Here is a 17,496-nt window from a genome sequence, read left to right as displayed (position 1 = left end):
TTGCATCCATTTCCACTAATCAACAATGTTTATAGTTGAAATGGGTTTCTATTTATCAAATTTACTAACAACAAAAATTCAAAGCAAAAAAAGATATATGATATTAAGAGAAAGATGTGTGTATAGGAAGAAGGGGAGGAGGAAAAGAAGAATAAGAAGAAGAAGAAGAAGAAGAGAGGATGTGGAAAAGAAGAATAAGAAGAGAAGATACATCGATGTAAGAAGGAAACAAAAATGAGAGAGGGTGAGAGTAGATGCCACACAATAAGTGTTAGGGTTAGTTCTATATTTTTTTTCAGGGATAACATCAAAGACACCCTCTACTCTAAGTATGGGGTAATTCTCAATATAGGCCCCGGACTATCAATTTCATCAATTTACACCCTAATATTTTCAAACTTGTTCAATTTTATACTTCCGTTAAGTTGACCGTGTGGTCAATCGTTAAATGTTGACGTGGTGCATGTGGGGGCCACTTTTTTGTTTAATTGAAATAGAATATTATTTTAAAACTATAATTAAATTTTAAAATTATTAAATTTTAAAAAACCGAAAAAATCCAACAACAAAAAACCATCGCTCTCTCACTTTCTCTCTTCGAGGAAAAACTCTATCGCTAGCCACCGCCACCACGCCCTCACTCTTCTTGACGACCGCCACCAACCTTAGCACCGGGCCACTCTCACACCTTGGACTCGCATCGTAGACCTCTGCAAATCATCGAGCTCGGCTCCCGAACCGCCTCATCAGAATCGCCTCACCGTCACCCTGGTGGCTTCATGAAAGAGAGAGATCGATGGATTTGGGCATGGGGAGAAGCTAGGCAAGTTTGAGCGATTGAGTTTTTCCCAGAGAGAGGGAAAGTGAGAGAGATGGTTTTTTGTTGTTGGATTTTTTAGGTTTTTTAATATTTAATAATTTTTATTAAATTTAATTATAGTTTTTAAATAATATTCTATTTCAATTAAATAAAAAAGTGGTCCCCACATGCACCATATCAGCATTTAACGATTAACCACACAGTCAACCTAACCGGAGGATAAAATTGGACAAGTTTGAAAACATTATGGTGTAAATTGATGAAATTAATACTCCGAGACCCATATTGAGAATGATCCCAAACATAGAGGGTGTCTTTTGATGTTAGCCCTTTTTTTAATAGCTGGAATGGGAAGTATTAAGTATGAGTAACGCTACGGGCACCAACTTATTTACCAACTTTTGGATACCAGCACATGTGGCACATGACATAGCAACCTATGTCATTTGCCATCTCATCTATTTTAATTACATAATTTATTATATAAATAAAAGAATTTCTCACTGAAAAAAGATATAATTAAATATAAAAAATCCATTTAATATTTAATAACGCTACGGGCACCAATATTAAAATAGATGAGATGGCAGATGACATGGGTTGCCATGTCATGTGCCACATGTGTTGGTAAACAAGTTGGTGCATGTTGCGTTACTCATTAAGTATATTGATTATTTAAGTGTTTATATATTGGGTCGGGTTCAGGGATAGGGATGTCAATACCATCTCCTCCCCATATCCGACGAGGATTTTTTAAATTCAGGGATTCCAATATCAGATTCCCGTTTTGCCTCGAAATCTCCCCCCGTTAGGGTCGAGGATCCAATAGGGACCAGACCCGACTGGAATTTCTGTCATCCCATACCCATACACTAGTTTTTAAAGTTTTTATTTATTTATTTTTTATTAAAAATTTAAATATTAAAAAAAAAAAAAACAAGTGATAGTTTAAACTTCTCTAAATTAAAATACATTATGATGGAAGATTCGAACTTGTGTGCAAGGGATGGGTTCACTCCATGTCCAACTCGCCTAATTTAGGTATGAATTTTTCAGGCTCTTTGAATGGTTAGTTTCATAACCCCTTGGTCAACTTTTTAATTTGAGTTGGTGCATCTCTCCGACCAGAGTCGACCCTGCCCAAGGCAACCATGCCGACAGCACAAGGCCCAAATTTGAGAGAGGTACACAAATTTTTTATAGCCCATATATGATGACCCAAAAAACACAAAATAACTGCAAACTGAAAATAAATACAAAAGTAAAGACTCATCCTTCCCAAGGAGAGCAGTCGCATAATGGCAGCATGAATGTCTTTTGACTTTCTCTATGAACCCTATTCATCTCCCTCTCTTTTTGTTCTTTTTTGTTTTCTTTCTGCGATTTTCTCATATTTTTTTCGGTTTTGTTCTCTCTCTCTCTCCAAAGTTAGATCTGAGGTAAGATCTTAGTAGCAGATTGTGTGATTGTGGTTGCCTTAATTAAGGTTTTCTTTTCCTTGCAAGTTTGAGATCTTTAATCTTGTTTATTTTTAATTACTTCTATGGTAGTTGTCTCCATTGCTAATGATTTATTCTTTTTAGATGACTACCATCTATGCTGCACAAATTATTTTTCAGACTATACACAAATGATTCAATCCTTTTGTTACTTTAATTTGGCGTTATAGAATGATTATTGTTATGTTTTGGACGAAATCTTGTTTCATTAAATAGAAGGTCAAACGTCATATTACATCAAAATGAACTCAAATAATTGAGTTCACACAAAATGCAATGCATACAAACATAGCCCCCTACAAATAAAACTAACAAAATGAATAAAGCATACATAAAGGCATTAAGCCCACATAGAGGCGAAGGGCCCACATAAAGGCAGAAAAACCCACAAAATGCAAAAGCCCACAAAGCTCAACACAAAATTAGGAAACCCTAACACCATTAACAGACATCTGCCTCACAATCCTACAGTCACAAGCCGCGCCACCATAGCAAGCCGACAACCACCAAGGAGAAACCAGTGACCAACAGAAAATGGTGGTGGGCAAGCCACCAAAGCTACACCAAGTAGGAGTAGCACTACCATAATCCAAGCAATAAGTGCGATTTGCACTTTAAGGGCATCCCAAACTCCAACAGTTCCACTGAGGATAGACAATAGAAGAAACATATGTGGAGTCAAGGAGCCGATGATAGTGGTTAAGACCAACCGATGTGACGCAGCCTCCAACAATGAGGAGAGAAAATGCATTGCAGAAACCTGTAAACTATGAAGCACGGATACGCATGGAGACCAGCGTATCCCGTGTCTGATACGCACGGAGATACGATACGCAGCGGATACGCAGAGATACGACGATACGTATCCGAGTCAACGGATACGGTCAATCACAAAAGGATACGCGTATCTGACATGACAGATATGGGTATCCCAATTTGAGGATACGATTTAGGAAAAAATTTCAGAAAAAAATGAAAATTAGAATTTTGACAGAACTAGGAAGTCTTGAACAACATGGATACCTGTTTTGTTTAAGAACTTTGAAGATCTTTTCCTAATTGAATTCCTACAGACAGATCTTCATCTTCTTTATATAAATAAAGAAGAAGGAAAACCATACCCATACCAGCAATTCATCTTCTTCTTCTTCTTCTTCATTAAATCTTCTTCATCTTCTTCACCACCCAAATAAAAGAAGCTTGGTTCTTCAATTCATCTGTCAGTTCCTCAAGTTGCTCTCTGTTTTTTGGAGGCCGTTGGTATGTTCACCTCTCTCTCTCTCTCTCTCTCTATCTGATAGTGTTCTCTTCTCTGATAGATAGTGTTTCGTTCTTTGATTTTGATTTTGAGTTGTTCAAATAATAAAGTGACAGTCGTTTTGATTGAAACCCAACCCAACATGTCGTTTTGTACAAATTAATTTATTATTATTAAAGTGACCCACCACTTCTCAACACAGCCGACCCACTCCTTTTGTACAAATTAATTTATTATATATATATATATATACTTGCAAGTTTACATTATTATATTTCATATTATTATATTTCCTTTTGTACCAATTTGATTGTTATAAAAAAAGAAAAATTGTGGTTAGTTAATTTAATAATATTATATTTAATATGTTGAATTTTTTTTATATTCAGGAACATGAGTCATTCGGATAATAATGCAAGTGCTAATGAAATCGAGATAGATGATCATGCGCCATTATGGAAGTATGTTAAAAGGCTTGACAAGTTAGGAAAAGGAGGAGGAAATACTATTTGAATGCAATTATTGTCATAATACTTACAAAGGCTCCTACTCTAGAGTCAAGTTTCATTTGTTGAAAATGTCGGGCAACGGGATTGCACCTTGCAAAAAGGTTACTGATGAAGTTTTTGCAGAAATGAAAAAACTTATGAGAGAATGTGAACACCGGTTGAAAAGTGCAACTCCAACACAAGTGTCTTTGCCTAATACTGATTCTTTACTTTATTCTTCTATGTCTAATGTTGAGCAAAAGAAGAGAAAGGGAATGAATGGGCCCCTTGATAGAGCTTTTCAAAATGAGGCTAGAGAACAATGTGATGCTGAAGTTGCAAGGATGTTTTATACAGGTGGATTGTCCTTCCACTTGGCAAGGAATCCACATTATCGAAACTCATATTTTCGTGCTTCTACGCTTACAGGATATGTTCCACCAAGTTACAATGCACTAAGAACTACTCTTTTGCAACAAGAGAAGAGGCACGTTGAGCGATGTTTACAACCAATCAAGAGTACATGGAGCACTAAAGGTGTAAGTGTGTGTAGTGATGGGTGGACAGATTCACAAAGAAGACCACTTATTAACATTATGGCAACTTGTGAGAGCGGGCCTATGTTCTTGAAGGGAATTAATTGTGATGGAGAGTACAAGGACAAACATTGTATTGCCAACTTTCTTATCGATGTCATTAAGGAAATTGGTTATCAAAATGTGGTTCAAGTAATCACTGACAATGCGCCAGTTTGTAGAGCTGCTGGATTACTTGTTGAGGCTAGATATCCCAATATCTTTTGGACACCATGTGTGGTTCACACTCTTAATCTTGCTTTGAAGAGCATATGTTCACCAAAACAAAATGACGATTGGTATGATAAATGTAGTTGGATTTCAGAGATTGCTGCTGATGTTGGGTTCATAAAATTTTTTATTGTGAACCATAATATGAGATTGACTATGTATAAGGACCACTGCAAATTGAAGCTGCTCTCCATTGCTGAAACAAGGTTTGCGTCTACACTTGTGATGATTAGAAGATTTAAGGAAGTAAAGGAAGGTCTAGAACAAATGGTGATTAGTCCAAACTGGTCTTTATATAAAGAGGATGATGTTGGCAAAGCAAGAGCAGTGAAGGAAAAGATATTGGATGAATACTTTTGGGATGAGATTGATTATATACTTTCCTTTACAGCTTCTATATATGAGATGATTAGGATGGCTGACACAGATAAACCTTCTCTTCATTTGGTTTATGAGTGGTGGGATACCATGATAGAAAAGGTGAAGGCAGCTATCTATAGGAAAGAGCACAAGCAACTGCATGAACAAAGTGACTTTTTTGATGTGGTGTATCAAATTATACTGGAGCGATGGACTAAGAGTAGCACACCACTCCATTGTTTGGCACATTCTTTAAATCCTAAGTACGTATTATGTGCTTATTTCCTTTTAAAGTATTTAATCTACTTTTTATACTGTGATAATTTTATAAAATAATACCACACTTTACTTTTAGGTTTTATAGTCCAGAATGGCTGCAAGAGGATCCTAGTCGTGTTGCTCCACACCAAGATGCTGAGATTACAAGGGAAAGAAAAAAATGTCTTGAGAAATACTTTTCCAATGACCGAACTAGAAGAGATATCAATGTGGAGTATGCCTCTTTTTCAATGTGCTTAGATGACTTTGGAGCTATTGATGCTATGAATGATAGGTTTCACATGGAACCAATGGTGTGGTGGATTGTTCATGGATCTTCAACACCAAATCTCCAATCCATAGCTTTGAAGCTACTTGGACAACCTTGTTCCTCCTCCTGTTGTGAAAGAAATTGGAGTACATATAGTTTCATTCACTCTTTAAGAAGAAATAAGTTAACACCCCAAAGAGCTGAAGACTTGGTATTTGTGCATAATAATCTTCGTCTTTTATCAAGGAAAAGCCCAACTACAAAGAAGGTGTTACTCAAATGTGGGATATTGGAGGAGATGGATTTGATAACTTGGGTGAAGAAGGTGTTGGGATGCTTGAAATTGCTAACCTTTCTCTAGATGAACCATCATTGGAGGTTGCTTTATTTACCGGAGAAGACATTACAAATATTGTAGTTGATTGAAACTTTTGTTTTGTTTATTTTTATTTTTCTAGAGTTTAAATTTGAATTTGGTTGATGAATTTGAATTTTTATGTTAATTAAAATATGTTTTCAATTATATATATTGTTATTATTATATTTTAATATAAATTTTTAATTGCCGTATTCATGATGTATCGTATCCTAGTTTTTGGAGATTTGCCGTATCCCCGTGTCGTGTCGTAATCGTATCGCCGTATCCGTATCCGTGTCCGTGCTTCTTAGCCTGTAAAGAACACCAGAAAATAAAATCGAAGCCTTCACGGCCTAAAACACGAAACAAATTAAACTTAAAAAAAAAAAGGAAAAAGGAAACAAAAAAAAGAAGAACAATGAATGGCTCTGCAAAACAGAGCAGCAACCCGTGGAGGAAAAAATTTAGGGGAGAGGGAATGGAAGAGGGAGGAAAAGGTAGAGGAAAAAAAAGGGAGTAAAGGAGAAAATTAGAAAAGAAATTAAAAAGAAGGAGATGGGAGAAAAGAACATAAAGCAAAAGCCAAAAAAAACAGAAAAAAGTGAAGGTAGAGATCTGGAAAAGAGATAGAGAAGGAGGAGAGGAAGGGGAAGAAGGAGAGAGGGAGAGGGAACCAGAGAAAAAGAAAGGGGGAAGATGGAGAAAAAGCCAAAAAAACAGAACAAGAACCAAAAAGAGGGAGGAGAGGGGGGGAAGGGAGGATAGGAGGAAAGGAGGAGCAAGGAGGCAAGAAAGGGGGGGAGAAGGGTCGGTGACCACTTCTCCGCTAGAAGAGAGGGGGCTAGGGTTGAAGCAGAGAGAGAGGGGGGCTTATTTATTTATGATTATTGTTATGTTATTGTGTCTTTTGAATGTCATTTGTGCTTTCTAGATTTGCAGTGTATAATTTTGGCTGTAAATGTAGGTTTGGTAGATATTGTGCAGTTGATTGAAGAAAATGGCTTATTACCAAAGTTATAATCTCAGTGATTAATTTTTCTATGATAAAAAACAAAACAAAAAACCAAAACATGTGAAGAAAGTCTATTTATTTAATATATGAAAAGAAAATGTGTGTAGTTTTTTAGCATTTTCAATGTAGGTTTTGTTCTTTCAAAGTAAAATGAAATGTTTTGAAAAGCCAATGTCAGTTTTGAAGAGAGAAAAATAGGTTTCAACTTTGGAAATTGAGTTTGACAAGTCTGTTGGAGAGAGTTTTGCTGACATGACTTGCATATTTTAGCATTCCAAAGTTATTCAAGAGGTTGTTGGAGATGCTAAGTAAATTATGTTCATATTTATTTATTTATTTTTGGTCTAATTTGCTAAAAAATTGAGTTGGATTCAGTTTTTATTTTATTCCTCCCCTTGTGGGCCGGAAATGTTTCAGAGCTATTAACGGAAGTTTGGGCTCCAAATGGTTTGATCCAAAATGTTACGTCAGTTAAGCCTCATTATAGAATTTCGTATTGCCTCATATATCAATGGGCCTCAAACCCAAAAGACCCACTTGACCACTCAGAAAGACACAGACAGAGAGGGAGAGAGGGTCCACGAGCAAGACAGCGAGCTTCAACAATGAGTAATTATCCCTGTTGTTGCTTGCTGATGCGAAATCAAGCCCTCCAGAAGAAGTAGTTGGTGAGAACAGAGGGTATGAATCCTCAACTCATTTTTCTCTCTTCCATTATTGGCTTTGTATTTGGGTTAGCAGCAATTCTTTACTTTCTTTTTCCTTTTGTTCTTGGGCTGTACTCTGAACTTGGGATTTTTCTTGGTATTAACTCCTTATGCATTAATCACTTCCTGCCCTCTAAAAACCTGTATCTGGGTTTCTATCTTATTTGTACAAAAATGTTAATTTTCTTAGAAGCAAGATATAATCATTTCAAATTCTTTCCCTGAAAAGTTGCTCTTTAGTGAAGTGAATTTGGGGAAGAAAGAGGTGAAACAGGGTGTTTTCTTATAAATGAGGGCAAGAATGTGTGCCCAATTTCATATTACAACATCATTTGCTAAACTGTATATGCATTGGTTTTCTTTTTCTTTCTCGTTTTCTTTTTCCTCATTTTAATTCATATCACGTTCTTGTATATTTTCTAAAAGAGTTTCCCATTAGCTAGTGTAAGTATTGATTTTGACCGAAAGTCGGTTGTTGAACAACAATAAAAAATTTCTTGAAGAACTTGCCCCCACCTTAATTGTTTTCTTCTTTTTATTACTTGACATATGGTTAGATAAATTGGAGTTCTAGAATGTGTGGCAGAGTTGGATCTGTAAGTATTACTTTGGAGATGGGGGTACAACTTCTATAAGGTAAGGGTGCCCAAGTTCTTTCTAACAATTTTAAAGGAGAAAAGGAAAAGAAGCATTTACTTCCCTAGTTTAGATTTTAGCTGGGTGTTAGTGCTTTGCTATCCTTTGAACCAACGTATAGTTGAAATGTAACTAGACCTTACATGTGGTTGACTGTTTTGTTAGCACCTCTCTGTAATGCAATGGTTTGATTATTCTAGAAAACGTTTCCTAGAAGATTAGAAATCTACTTTTAACTCTTTCGGATCACTTAATGTTTCTCATGAGGTGTGATTTCATTTATTCTAAAACCATATTTGCAACAATTAGCTCAACTATATCGATAGTAATTACAATGGAAGAACTTGGTAAAATACCCACTATGTATGGAAATTTTATGGTGCTAACAGTTGTGCTAAACATGTTTATCTACAGATTCCAGGATGTGCTCAACATATGTTCATTAGTGTGTAGTGCTTCAATGGAATCTCTTGTAAGTTTCCCCGAGCTCTTCTTTGCTATTCTAAAAATGTTTTGTTATTTTTCCTTATTTCTGTTTTTGTATGGTTAACCTATTATTTCTTCTCTTATTTAATGTTTCTGTTCTTTCAGGTTTCTGAAACAAGGACTCCTATCAGGATTGGGGACCGATCAACCAGTGATGTTGTTGTGAGGATACGGACACAGGATGGGCGGGATGATTGGTTTTATTGTCACTCGCAGGTCCTCATAGAAAAGAGCAAGTATTTCGCTGATCGCCTCTCTGAAAATTGGCCAACATGTCAGATTCTTGACTCACGCAACTGTGTTGAGGTATACTGCCAAGAATCAGAATTTGACCACCATGTCAGTGTCCTCCGCCTTCTCTACAATGTAATAGATGGCTTCGTTGATGACATGTGGCATGGTGTTAAAAATGCCCTTGGAATTCTTCAGGTAGCTGTCAATCTTGGATGCCCACAAATCATAACTGCTTGTGTGGACTACTTAGAAGCAGTCCCCTGGGAAGAGTCTGAGGAGGAGGAGATTTTAAAAATCATACCACGGCTCGGAACACAAGTGGAGCCAATTCTTGCCCGTCTCCTACCAGTCAAACAATCAGCCATAATGGGAATTTTTTTCTCAACCATCCGATTTGCCACATCTTCCCCTCCTCCAATCATGAATGATCTCAAGTCTTCAGCCCAGGAACAGCTTGAGTACATGCTAACTGAAGATGATGATGCCCCTCTCTTAGCAGCTGATGACGAGATAAAATCTGAGGTGAAAGATTGTGTGAAGAGACTATTTGAAAGATTTAATAATCTATTAGAAGCTTTATTATGTGAGATGGAATTATTTTCTGATGGAGGGAAGATGCATTCATTTCAATCACTTTTATCAGATCTGTCATGGGCATGTCAGATATTATGTAAGTTGGAAATTATGAGGGAACTTGTCTGCAACTGGACGGATGCATCAGATAAAATAGTTAAGGTTGTAAAGGAAGCAAGCCCAACAGCTGAATTGATTGAGACAAAGCTGAGGGTTATTGAGGTGGCGGCAAAGATTCTAGAAGCAATAGGTTATGGCACGGTCATTTTGCCCATGGCAAAACGGCTTCATATGGTGAAGGTGTGGCTTCCTTTTGTTAGGGTTGCGAAACCACTGATCGATTCTGTCACAACTGCCCGTGATGATGCTCCAACAGTGAAAATGGATAGTGAGCTGTGGCAATCCCTAGAATCCACATTTGTTTCAGTAATTCTTGCACTTCCATCAGCGGAGCAGGCGGAGATATTGACCGAATGGTTGGGAAATGAGCATATTCAATATCCTGACCTAACTGAGGCATTTGAGGTATGGTGTTACAGATCCAAGGTATCCAAAAGAAGACTATCATTTCTAGCGGTGAACCATGACAAGATCAATACATATTAAGTCATTAACCTCTTCTCTTGACCCTTTTAAACCTTTTTAGTAGCTATTCACACACCCTTTCCTTAACCAATGTATTTTGCAGAAACCTGGGGAGAAAGGAGGATGATTATGAGAAGTAGACACCATATTTGAATTAGTAGCCCTATTTTGAACTTGTTCCATGTAGATTGTGCATCTAGGGTTTCATATGTCATTTGGATTTGGTCTTGTAACTCCTGATTAATTGTAAAAATTGTAATTGTTGGGGTTCTTAATGTCACAAGGTAACCTTGATCAAGGTGAAAAATCATATGTTCAATTCTAATTTTGTAAGTATCACTTTACTTGAGCAGAGATGTATCAGTGAGAACTTTCTCCAATTTTCATACTATTAGTGGAATTTGTTATGCTCTGGTGGGGGCTCATGAGAACCTTCTGGAGACTAAAAACACACCCCAAAAAAATCTCTTATTCAATTCAGCTCACCCTATAGCAAACGTGAAGCAATCTTGTTGATATTTGGTATCCTTGGCATACAAGATATCTTAAAACAAAACAAAAGAAAATGGGCTGTGTCATCTAATTTTATCTCAAAATAAACAATAAATTGTCTCTGTATGAGAGCGATGTTGCATGCAACCGTTTGGATGCAAGTTTTTCTCCATAAGCAGATATCATACATTAAAATATTGCTTACTATATTTATACTTTGCTAACTTTAATGGGACATGCACTGTCCTGCTGTAAGCTTAGAGTCAAGACCCAAGTCAAGGCCCAAAAGCAAAACTACTCAAGATAATCATGCTTCCTATTAGTCCCACATCATCTTCTTTTAAAATAATCATAGCCATGCCACCGGGGTCTAATCTAGGGCCTTCACTTGTTGATTAGTGATTTTAGATTTGAATTCTCACGGTATGTTAACAATGTGTTTGAAAAAACCCCTGGTCTTAATATTGCTTTTATAAAAATAAAATATATATATATATAGGCGGATCCATGGCACTATATTTTTTACACAAGTTTTGACACAATTTTTGGGCCATTAGATTACTCCACTTTCAATGGTTGAGATTAAACCTCACATGGTAAGAAGTTTTAATTTTCTTAAATAGACAATCATTAATTTTATTTTCTCTCTCATAAAAATAAAAGAAATGATTTTCTCTCTCCTCCCTTTTTTCTTGGAGACGTAATCCCAACTGCCTCTTTAATATCAAATATTTATTAAGGTGTAATAAATAAAGAATTTCACCAAAAACTAAAGGCCCAAACAGTGCATGCATATGCAGCCATCAATTCATCTTATGTAGTTTTTTCTTTTATGTCAAAGCAATTTCGCCTATGTTAACACAGATATTGTATAATCAAAATATTGGAGCACCCACAAGATATTTCCTCCAACTCTTAGTCCCATATTTAATTAAATTTCAAGTCAACTCCCAATCATAGCTGTAGCCAATTTCTAGAATGGTAAATGCCCAGTTTATTAAGCTCATGAATTCACAACAATCTGTATATATTGTCATAACCCCGACCATGACTTTCCCCTAATGTTTTGATATTCCTGTTCACATTGTAAGAATACTATCTGTAAGTTTTCAAGCATAAAAATCTTAATCAAAATTAAGCCATGTGTCTACTTTCAATGATCTAAAGAATTTCAATAGTTCCCAAAGGATAGCCCTAGATTTCAGTACCTGGCTCCTAGTAAGCCCTGTCTGTTTACCTCTTGAGCCTAAACCCTATATATATATATATATATATATATCATAGCCATTGTAAATCCATTTCTATGTAGATTTGAGAAGAACAAATAAGATATTTTGATTGATTTACTGCAAATCAATATCCATCTTCTATGCTCGTGTGTAGATTGTATAGATTCTCGGAGTTCACAACAAATAATATTATCAGATCAAATAGTCTAAGCCCAAAAAGTAGTCATTATTTGAGTTGAGCTGGTAGCTAACACCAGAAGTATGGCATTATTTAGCGTACACCCAGTTACTTAAATATCAATATATATATATATATATATATATATTGGTATACCCATGCCACTTAAACTAAAGTTTTACACCAATCCATCTATCCAATCTCCAAAACTTACAAACTAATATACAATCCTCAACCATATGCTCTCAAATCCTAAAGCTGTCTAAGAACTGAAATGATTCTATGCAGAAGTATATACCTATACTAAAGTAAAATCTTCTTTCTTTACACTATCATATGCATTGATTTCCCTTGTTCCCCAAGTATTTAGAGGGCATAGAAAGAAATATTGGGATGAAGATCTTATAAACCAGCAATAATGACATGACATCCCCTGCAGCCAGTCAAGCTACTTCAATGTCTTCTAAATTCTTTGCATCATGATCAGGCCACAAAGTCTGGCAACAATTGTGCTACGAACCTCTTTCGGTTCTGAATGTCGATGTTTTCAAATGCTGCAGAAGAGTGAGGAGCTGAAGTGTTTATGGTACCAAATTGATCATTTGCTTCACCAATGTCCACTCTTCTCCCAAGTTGAATGTTTTGGTTAGGGAGAAAGTTTTGGTGGTGATGAGCTCCAGACAAGGAGAGGTTTTCACAGTGAGGAAGGCCAAGAGTGAGAGAAACACCATTGCCTGAGAACCTTGGTGTGAATTGGTCAGCATCAAACCTGCCAATTTCACCAATTGGGTATTGTCCAAAACTTCCAATAAAATTGGTCTGGCCTCCCATGAATGAGTACCCATCTCTGCCCTGCCTCTCATCCCCAAATTTCATAGAAACTTGCTCATTGTTTACCTCTTGAGCCTTGTGATCCATATTCATACACGGGACACTACTATTTGGTGACTGCATAAACTCAGTGCTCCTTGGCTTCTTTGGACTGCCTTGTGTAATGCCATCCAACTCCGATGACCCGATGAGAGAGAATCCAGACGGATTTCGAACCATGTTTGTTGGAGATGTTGAAGGTGTGGAAATTGACATTGAGGGAGGAGCAGCAATATTGTTATGATTTGTTGAGTTCTCTTGTTTGGAATTGAAAGTGCTTGTTGTTTGATTATTCTCAGTGTCTTGTGGAGCTGTGGACTTTGATGCAGAGTCCTCATTACTCTTGCTCATTTTCTCTGATGATCCATTCTGTTCATGCTCCTTGACCTCCTCCAAGTACATTTCCTCCACCATTGGCTTCCACAGCCGGACTCGAGCATTTATGAACCAATTAGAAACCTGCATAATCAAATTCTCAAACTCATCAACGCAATAATTCCTCACAACTGAGTATCACAAAAAAAAAAAAAAAAAAAAAAAAGATTTTGCGTTTAAAAAATGTGCCTAGATTTCAGTACCTGGCTCCTAGTAAGCCCTGTCTGTTTTGCAAGCATGTGCTTGTCTGAATCCTTTGGGTAGCTGAAACACAAAATTCAACCATTCTTAGTACAGTGTGCTTAGAACACTTAGAGCCCAAAAAAAAAAAAGGAAAGAGAGACAGCTATCTTATTTAAGAGACTGCATCTTGCAAAAACTACATAATGCAGAAAACACAACCCTATAACGAATCGGAGAATTCAGGATTATGAGAGTACTTACGGGTGGAGGAAGTGTTCGAAAAGCCAAGCACGAAGAACGGAAACAGATCTTTCGGGCAAGCCTCTCTGGGGTCTCCAAGCATTGTGCTGGATCATTCCCAACTGTTGGAGAGCCCTTTGCTGCCTCAGCTGATGGTCCACATATTTGAGCCTTGACCCTTCAATCTTGCCTGCTGCACAATCTTCTTCTCCTAAGCTCTTGTTTGCTGCTCGAATTTGGTTTGTTATGGCATCTTTCAAGCACCTGAATTGCTTTGAGATGGTTTGTAGGGCCAGAGCAGTGTAAGTTCTAGCTGAACCAATTCCAGCTGCTTGCTCGAAAGATGAAATTACCATTTGCATCTGTCGGTGGTACTGCCTGTACCTTTGGTCCACCTTCAACCAACAAGAAAAATGGGACAAACTAAATTAATTGGAAATTTCAATTGCAGAAAAGAGTTGGTAGCTAGCTGCTTCAACTTTGAATATGCTTGAGCTCTCTGTTCCAAGCCTAAGAATTCTATCACTTTATGTCAAATTTAGAAACCTAAATTCTCAATTAGCTCTTTTCATAATCCTTGTTAGTAAAACACCTTCTAAAATACTTTCATTAACTTTATCATGTAACATAATTAACATTGAAATAAAAAAATACTCAAAATTCATTTCAGATACTGAAAGAGGTGTTAAGTTCGAATCTCGAATTTAAAGAGAGAGACTGCAAAACAAAACTATATTCATCAACATCACTAAACAAACAATTACCTCATCAAGCATGCTGATCAGCTTTCCCTTCTTCATCTGAATTTCCTGCCTCTCAGCAGTGCTCAACTCAGCAGCCCGCTTCCCACTTCCTTCACCGCCTACCGAGCTGTCTCCGGCGGCCGCCAAGGACGACTCAGCCACCACTTTACTCTGCTGCCCACTACCCTTCTTGGGCAAGTCAGTCCTGATCCCGTTGCCCACGTTCACAACCTCCTCAAGCAGCTCCTGCGCTGCCTTCAAGTACTTAGAGCTCAGCAACACACTCTGCATACCCGAAACCCCATTCGTCACACCCGAAGCCGACGAATTCGACCCGCTGGAAACCCGAATATCTTCCCCGGACGGAACCTCCCTGTCCGAGGTAGCCCCGCGGAACGACCCAAACCCCGGCTGCTGTGAGGAGAGGGTCAGAGACAGGCCCTGCTGGGCGCGTGGGGTATCACGCGCTGCCGTGTTGGGGTCAATTGAGTTCCAAAGCGCATACTGCGTCTGAATTCTCGGCATGAAGGCATGCAGGGAGGAGAGGTCGGGGTGGGCCTGATGCATGGATGGGGAGTTGTTGTTGTTGGGGTCGTGGGAGAGCGGGATGCCGACGAATTGCTGAGCGTGGGAGGGCGGCGCGTGGGAGAGAGTGGAGGGGTGGTGAGGGAGCGAATTGGTGGGGGAGTTGAGGAAGACGAGGTTGCCGGCGGAAGGGGGTTGGTGAGGTTGCTGTTGTTGCTGATGTGGAGGCGGCGGTGGAGTGTCGGAGTATTGGACGTAGCCGGGGTTCATGAGAACGAGGGTTTGTAGGGCGCCGTCTGAGGAGGCTTGGATTTCCGAGGAGTTTCCATGATGAAAGTACGTCGCCATGACAATAACTCAACACAGATTTCTTCTTTGATCAAGAGCCTCAGCTTTTGAGATTTAACTCCGAGCAAGAGCCTCAGCTTTTTACTTCACTACTGAAAACAGACTACGTTAATATTTATATACACAAAGGCTTTCACAATCCACATCATATCCTTTCATATATATATGTATACACCCCCAACTACCAACCCCCCAATAGAAACAACAAAACTCACACACCCACAAGAACACGTCTCTCTCTCTCTCTCTCTCTCCCTCTCCCTCTCTCTCCACCATGCATATAAAAAATATGTTTATTATTGCTTATGTGTGTGCTGGAGAATTGAGAAATGATTTTGTAGATTGTGAATCTGGTTTCTGAATGTGTCCATGAATTGGGCAAGTGAGTGGTGGAGAATTAAGGGATGAGCAGCCCAAAATCTGATGTCTGATCAAAATTAAGGGAGGCAAACACAAATCCAAAAGTTGGGTAGGAAGATTCAGCTGCTGGGTTATTGCCTGGTGTCCAAGCAGCTTGGGTTTTACTGCTTGGAGTTAGAGAGAAGCGAGTAAAAGAAAGGGGAGAGAGAGTAGGATATGGAAGTATGTTGGCTTTATATAGAGATAAAGAGAGATATGGAAAGAGAGGGAGAGGGAGAGAGAGAGAGAAAGAGGTATAGTGATTGAGAGAGAGAGAGAGAGAGAGTGAAAGGAATTGATTATAATAATATTGGTACCTGGTGTGATGGAAATCTGAGTTTGCACGTGCTTCATGATCATCTCTGGACTGCAAAGGAAAGAAAGAATTTCACCAACAATGACACAAAACCCATGAAATTTAGAGAGAGAGAGAGAGATGACCAAACAGTTATGGCTAAAAAACATGAGCTATAGCTATACAGAAGGATATATCTACTATCTATATATACATGAAAAAGAGAAAGAAGAGGCTAATTGAGACACCAACACACCTGTCTATGTGTAAGTGTGTGGGATTTTATCAGTGCCTTGCTTCCTTCCAGATGTAATATAGGAGATGGATAGGAGAAAGGAAAGGAAAGCCCCTTCTGTCAGACTCAAAATCTCTGCAACTTCTCCCACTGAAAAGGAAAAAAAGAGAGTAAAGAGAGAGATGGGTTAAAAAGGTGTTTGAGAGAAAAAGATAGCCATCTTTATTCATTCACCTCATTATCCATACAACACATTTATGATGACCCCATTCTTAATTTCTTCAACAAAATTTAAGAAATATATATATTGTAACTGAATTGCTTTTTTTTTTTTTTTCCTTCTTCTTCTTCCTCCCTCTCTCTCTCTCTCTCTCTCTCTCTCTCTCTCTTTATGTCTTTTTGGGTGGAAGTGTACCTGCGAATAGATCAAAACCACGAGAGAACTTCTGATTTGACCCTCCCTTTTCAAATCATTTGATGCAGCCAAGCACCCTTTGATGAGAAACAAAGAACCTTTTTTAATATGAGAAAGAGAGAGAGAGAGAGATATCGATGGATATGGGTCTGCCTTAACCAAAATTATGGATCAATAAAAATATATTTCAAGGCTTGTCAGAAGATACAAACAGCTGAAAAACGAGGAAACGTCTTCTTCCACCAAAGCTCTTCTTAATAAAAATAAAATAAAAAGAAGGAAGATGATGAAGAAGAGGGTTGTGTGTGGACTGTGGAGGGTCCTATTCTTCAATTCAGTATTAAATATCTGCTTGTCTTTTTCATGTACATTATTTTTATATAATTTCCTTATTTTCTAAATCTTTTCCTTTTTTTGATATTTTTTGTGGTTGGATTCCTGAGTTTGAAGATAAAGCAATTAAATTGCTAAGGAACACAGGACCAACCACCATAACAACAACTTTAATGCCTATCAAGTTAATATGTGTTTGTCTCCATTATTTACCCCACATATATAAAGTATGTGTATAGGAACACAAAGGCATATATGTACATCTTACCCTACACAAACATGGGT

The 17,496-nt window shown here is 37.8% G+C and overlaps 3 protein-coding genes across 6 annotated transcripts; 2 read left to right on the top strand and 1 right to left on the bottom strand.

Moving 5' to 3' along the window:
• Positions 1 to 3,299: 3,299 nt before the first annotated feature.
• On the top strand, positions 3,300 to 6,217 carry LOC107881694 (uncharacterized). Its single transcript, XM_089042252.1, is given in 4 exon segments — positions 3,300 to 3,579; positions 3,967 to 5,494; positions 5,587 to 6,011; positions 6,014 to 6,217. Coding segments are annotated over 3 exon segments (1,938 nt in total). The 5' UTR covers positions 3,300 to 3,579; positions 3,967 to 4,154; the 3' UTR covers positions 6,187 to 6,217.
• A 1,466-nt stretch (positions 6,218 to 7,683) lies between these two features.
• Positions 7,684 to 10,703, top strand: LOC103339537 (BTB/POZ domain-containing protein). Of its 3 annotated transcripts, none has more exons than XM_008242843.2 (3): positions 7,684 to 7,811; positions 8,888 to 8,945; positions 9,065 to 10,703. In XM_008242843.2, exons 2-3 carry the CDS (start codon positions 8,934 to 8,936, stop codon positions 10,370 to 10,372), a joined length of 1,320 nt encoding a protein of 439 aa, XP_008241065.1. In that variant the 5' UTR covers positions 7,684 to 7,811; positions 8,888 to 8,933; the 3' UTR covers positions 10,373 to 10,703. The 3 variants fall into 3 exon arrangements, with proteins under 3 accessions (XP_008241065.1, XP_088899608.1, XP_008241063.3); XM_089043482.1 differs by having other exon boundaries at positions 7,776 to 8,473; XM_008242841.3 differs by lacking the exon at positions 7,684 to 7,811 and having other exon boundaries at positions 8,590 to 8,945.
• Positions 10,704 to 12,279: 1,576 nt separating this feature from the next.
• On the bottom strand, positions 12,280 to 17,214 carry BLH1 (BEL1-like homeodomain 1). 2 transcript variants are annotated; one of them, XM_008242837.3, is made up of 7 exons: positions 16,879 to 17,214; positions 16,485 to 16,613; positions 16,251 to 16,300; positions 14,683 to 15,626; positions 13,940 to 14,313; positions 13,699 to 13,759; positions 12,280 to 13,579 (listed from the first exon to the last, which is right to left on the bottom strand). In XM_008242837.3, the coding sequence occupies exons 4-7, from the start codon at positions 15,532 to 15,534 to the stop codon at positions 12,734 to 12,736; spliced, it is 2,133 nt and encodes a 710-aa protein (XP_008241059.1). In that variant the 5' UTR covers positions 15,535 to 15,626; positions 16,251 to 16,300; positions 16,485 to 16,613; positions 16,879 to 17,214; the 3' UTR covers positions 12,280 to 12,733. The 2 variants fall into 2 exon arrangements, with proteins under 2 accessions (XP_008241059.1, XP_008241058.1); XM_008242836.3 differs by having other exon boundaries at positions 16,698 to 17,041.
• Positions 17,215 to 17,496: the final 282 nt, after the last annotated feature.

The sequence above is a fragment of the Prunus mume genome, linkage group LG8 (genome assembly GCF_029339155.1).
Source record: "Prunus mume cultivar Tortuosa linkage group LG8, ASM2933915v1, whole genome shotgun sequence".
NCBI classification, from domain to species: Eukaryota; Viridiplantae; Streptophyta; class Magnoliopsida; order Rosales; family Rosaceae; genus Prunus; species Prunus mume.
The sequence above is the reverse complement of the archived record's forward strand: the minus strand, read 5'-3'. Positions and strand labels throughout refer to the sequence as shown.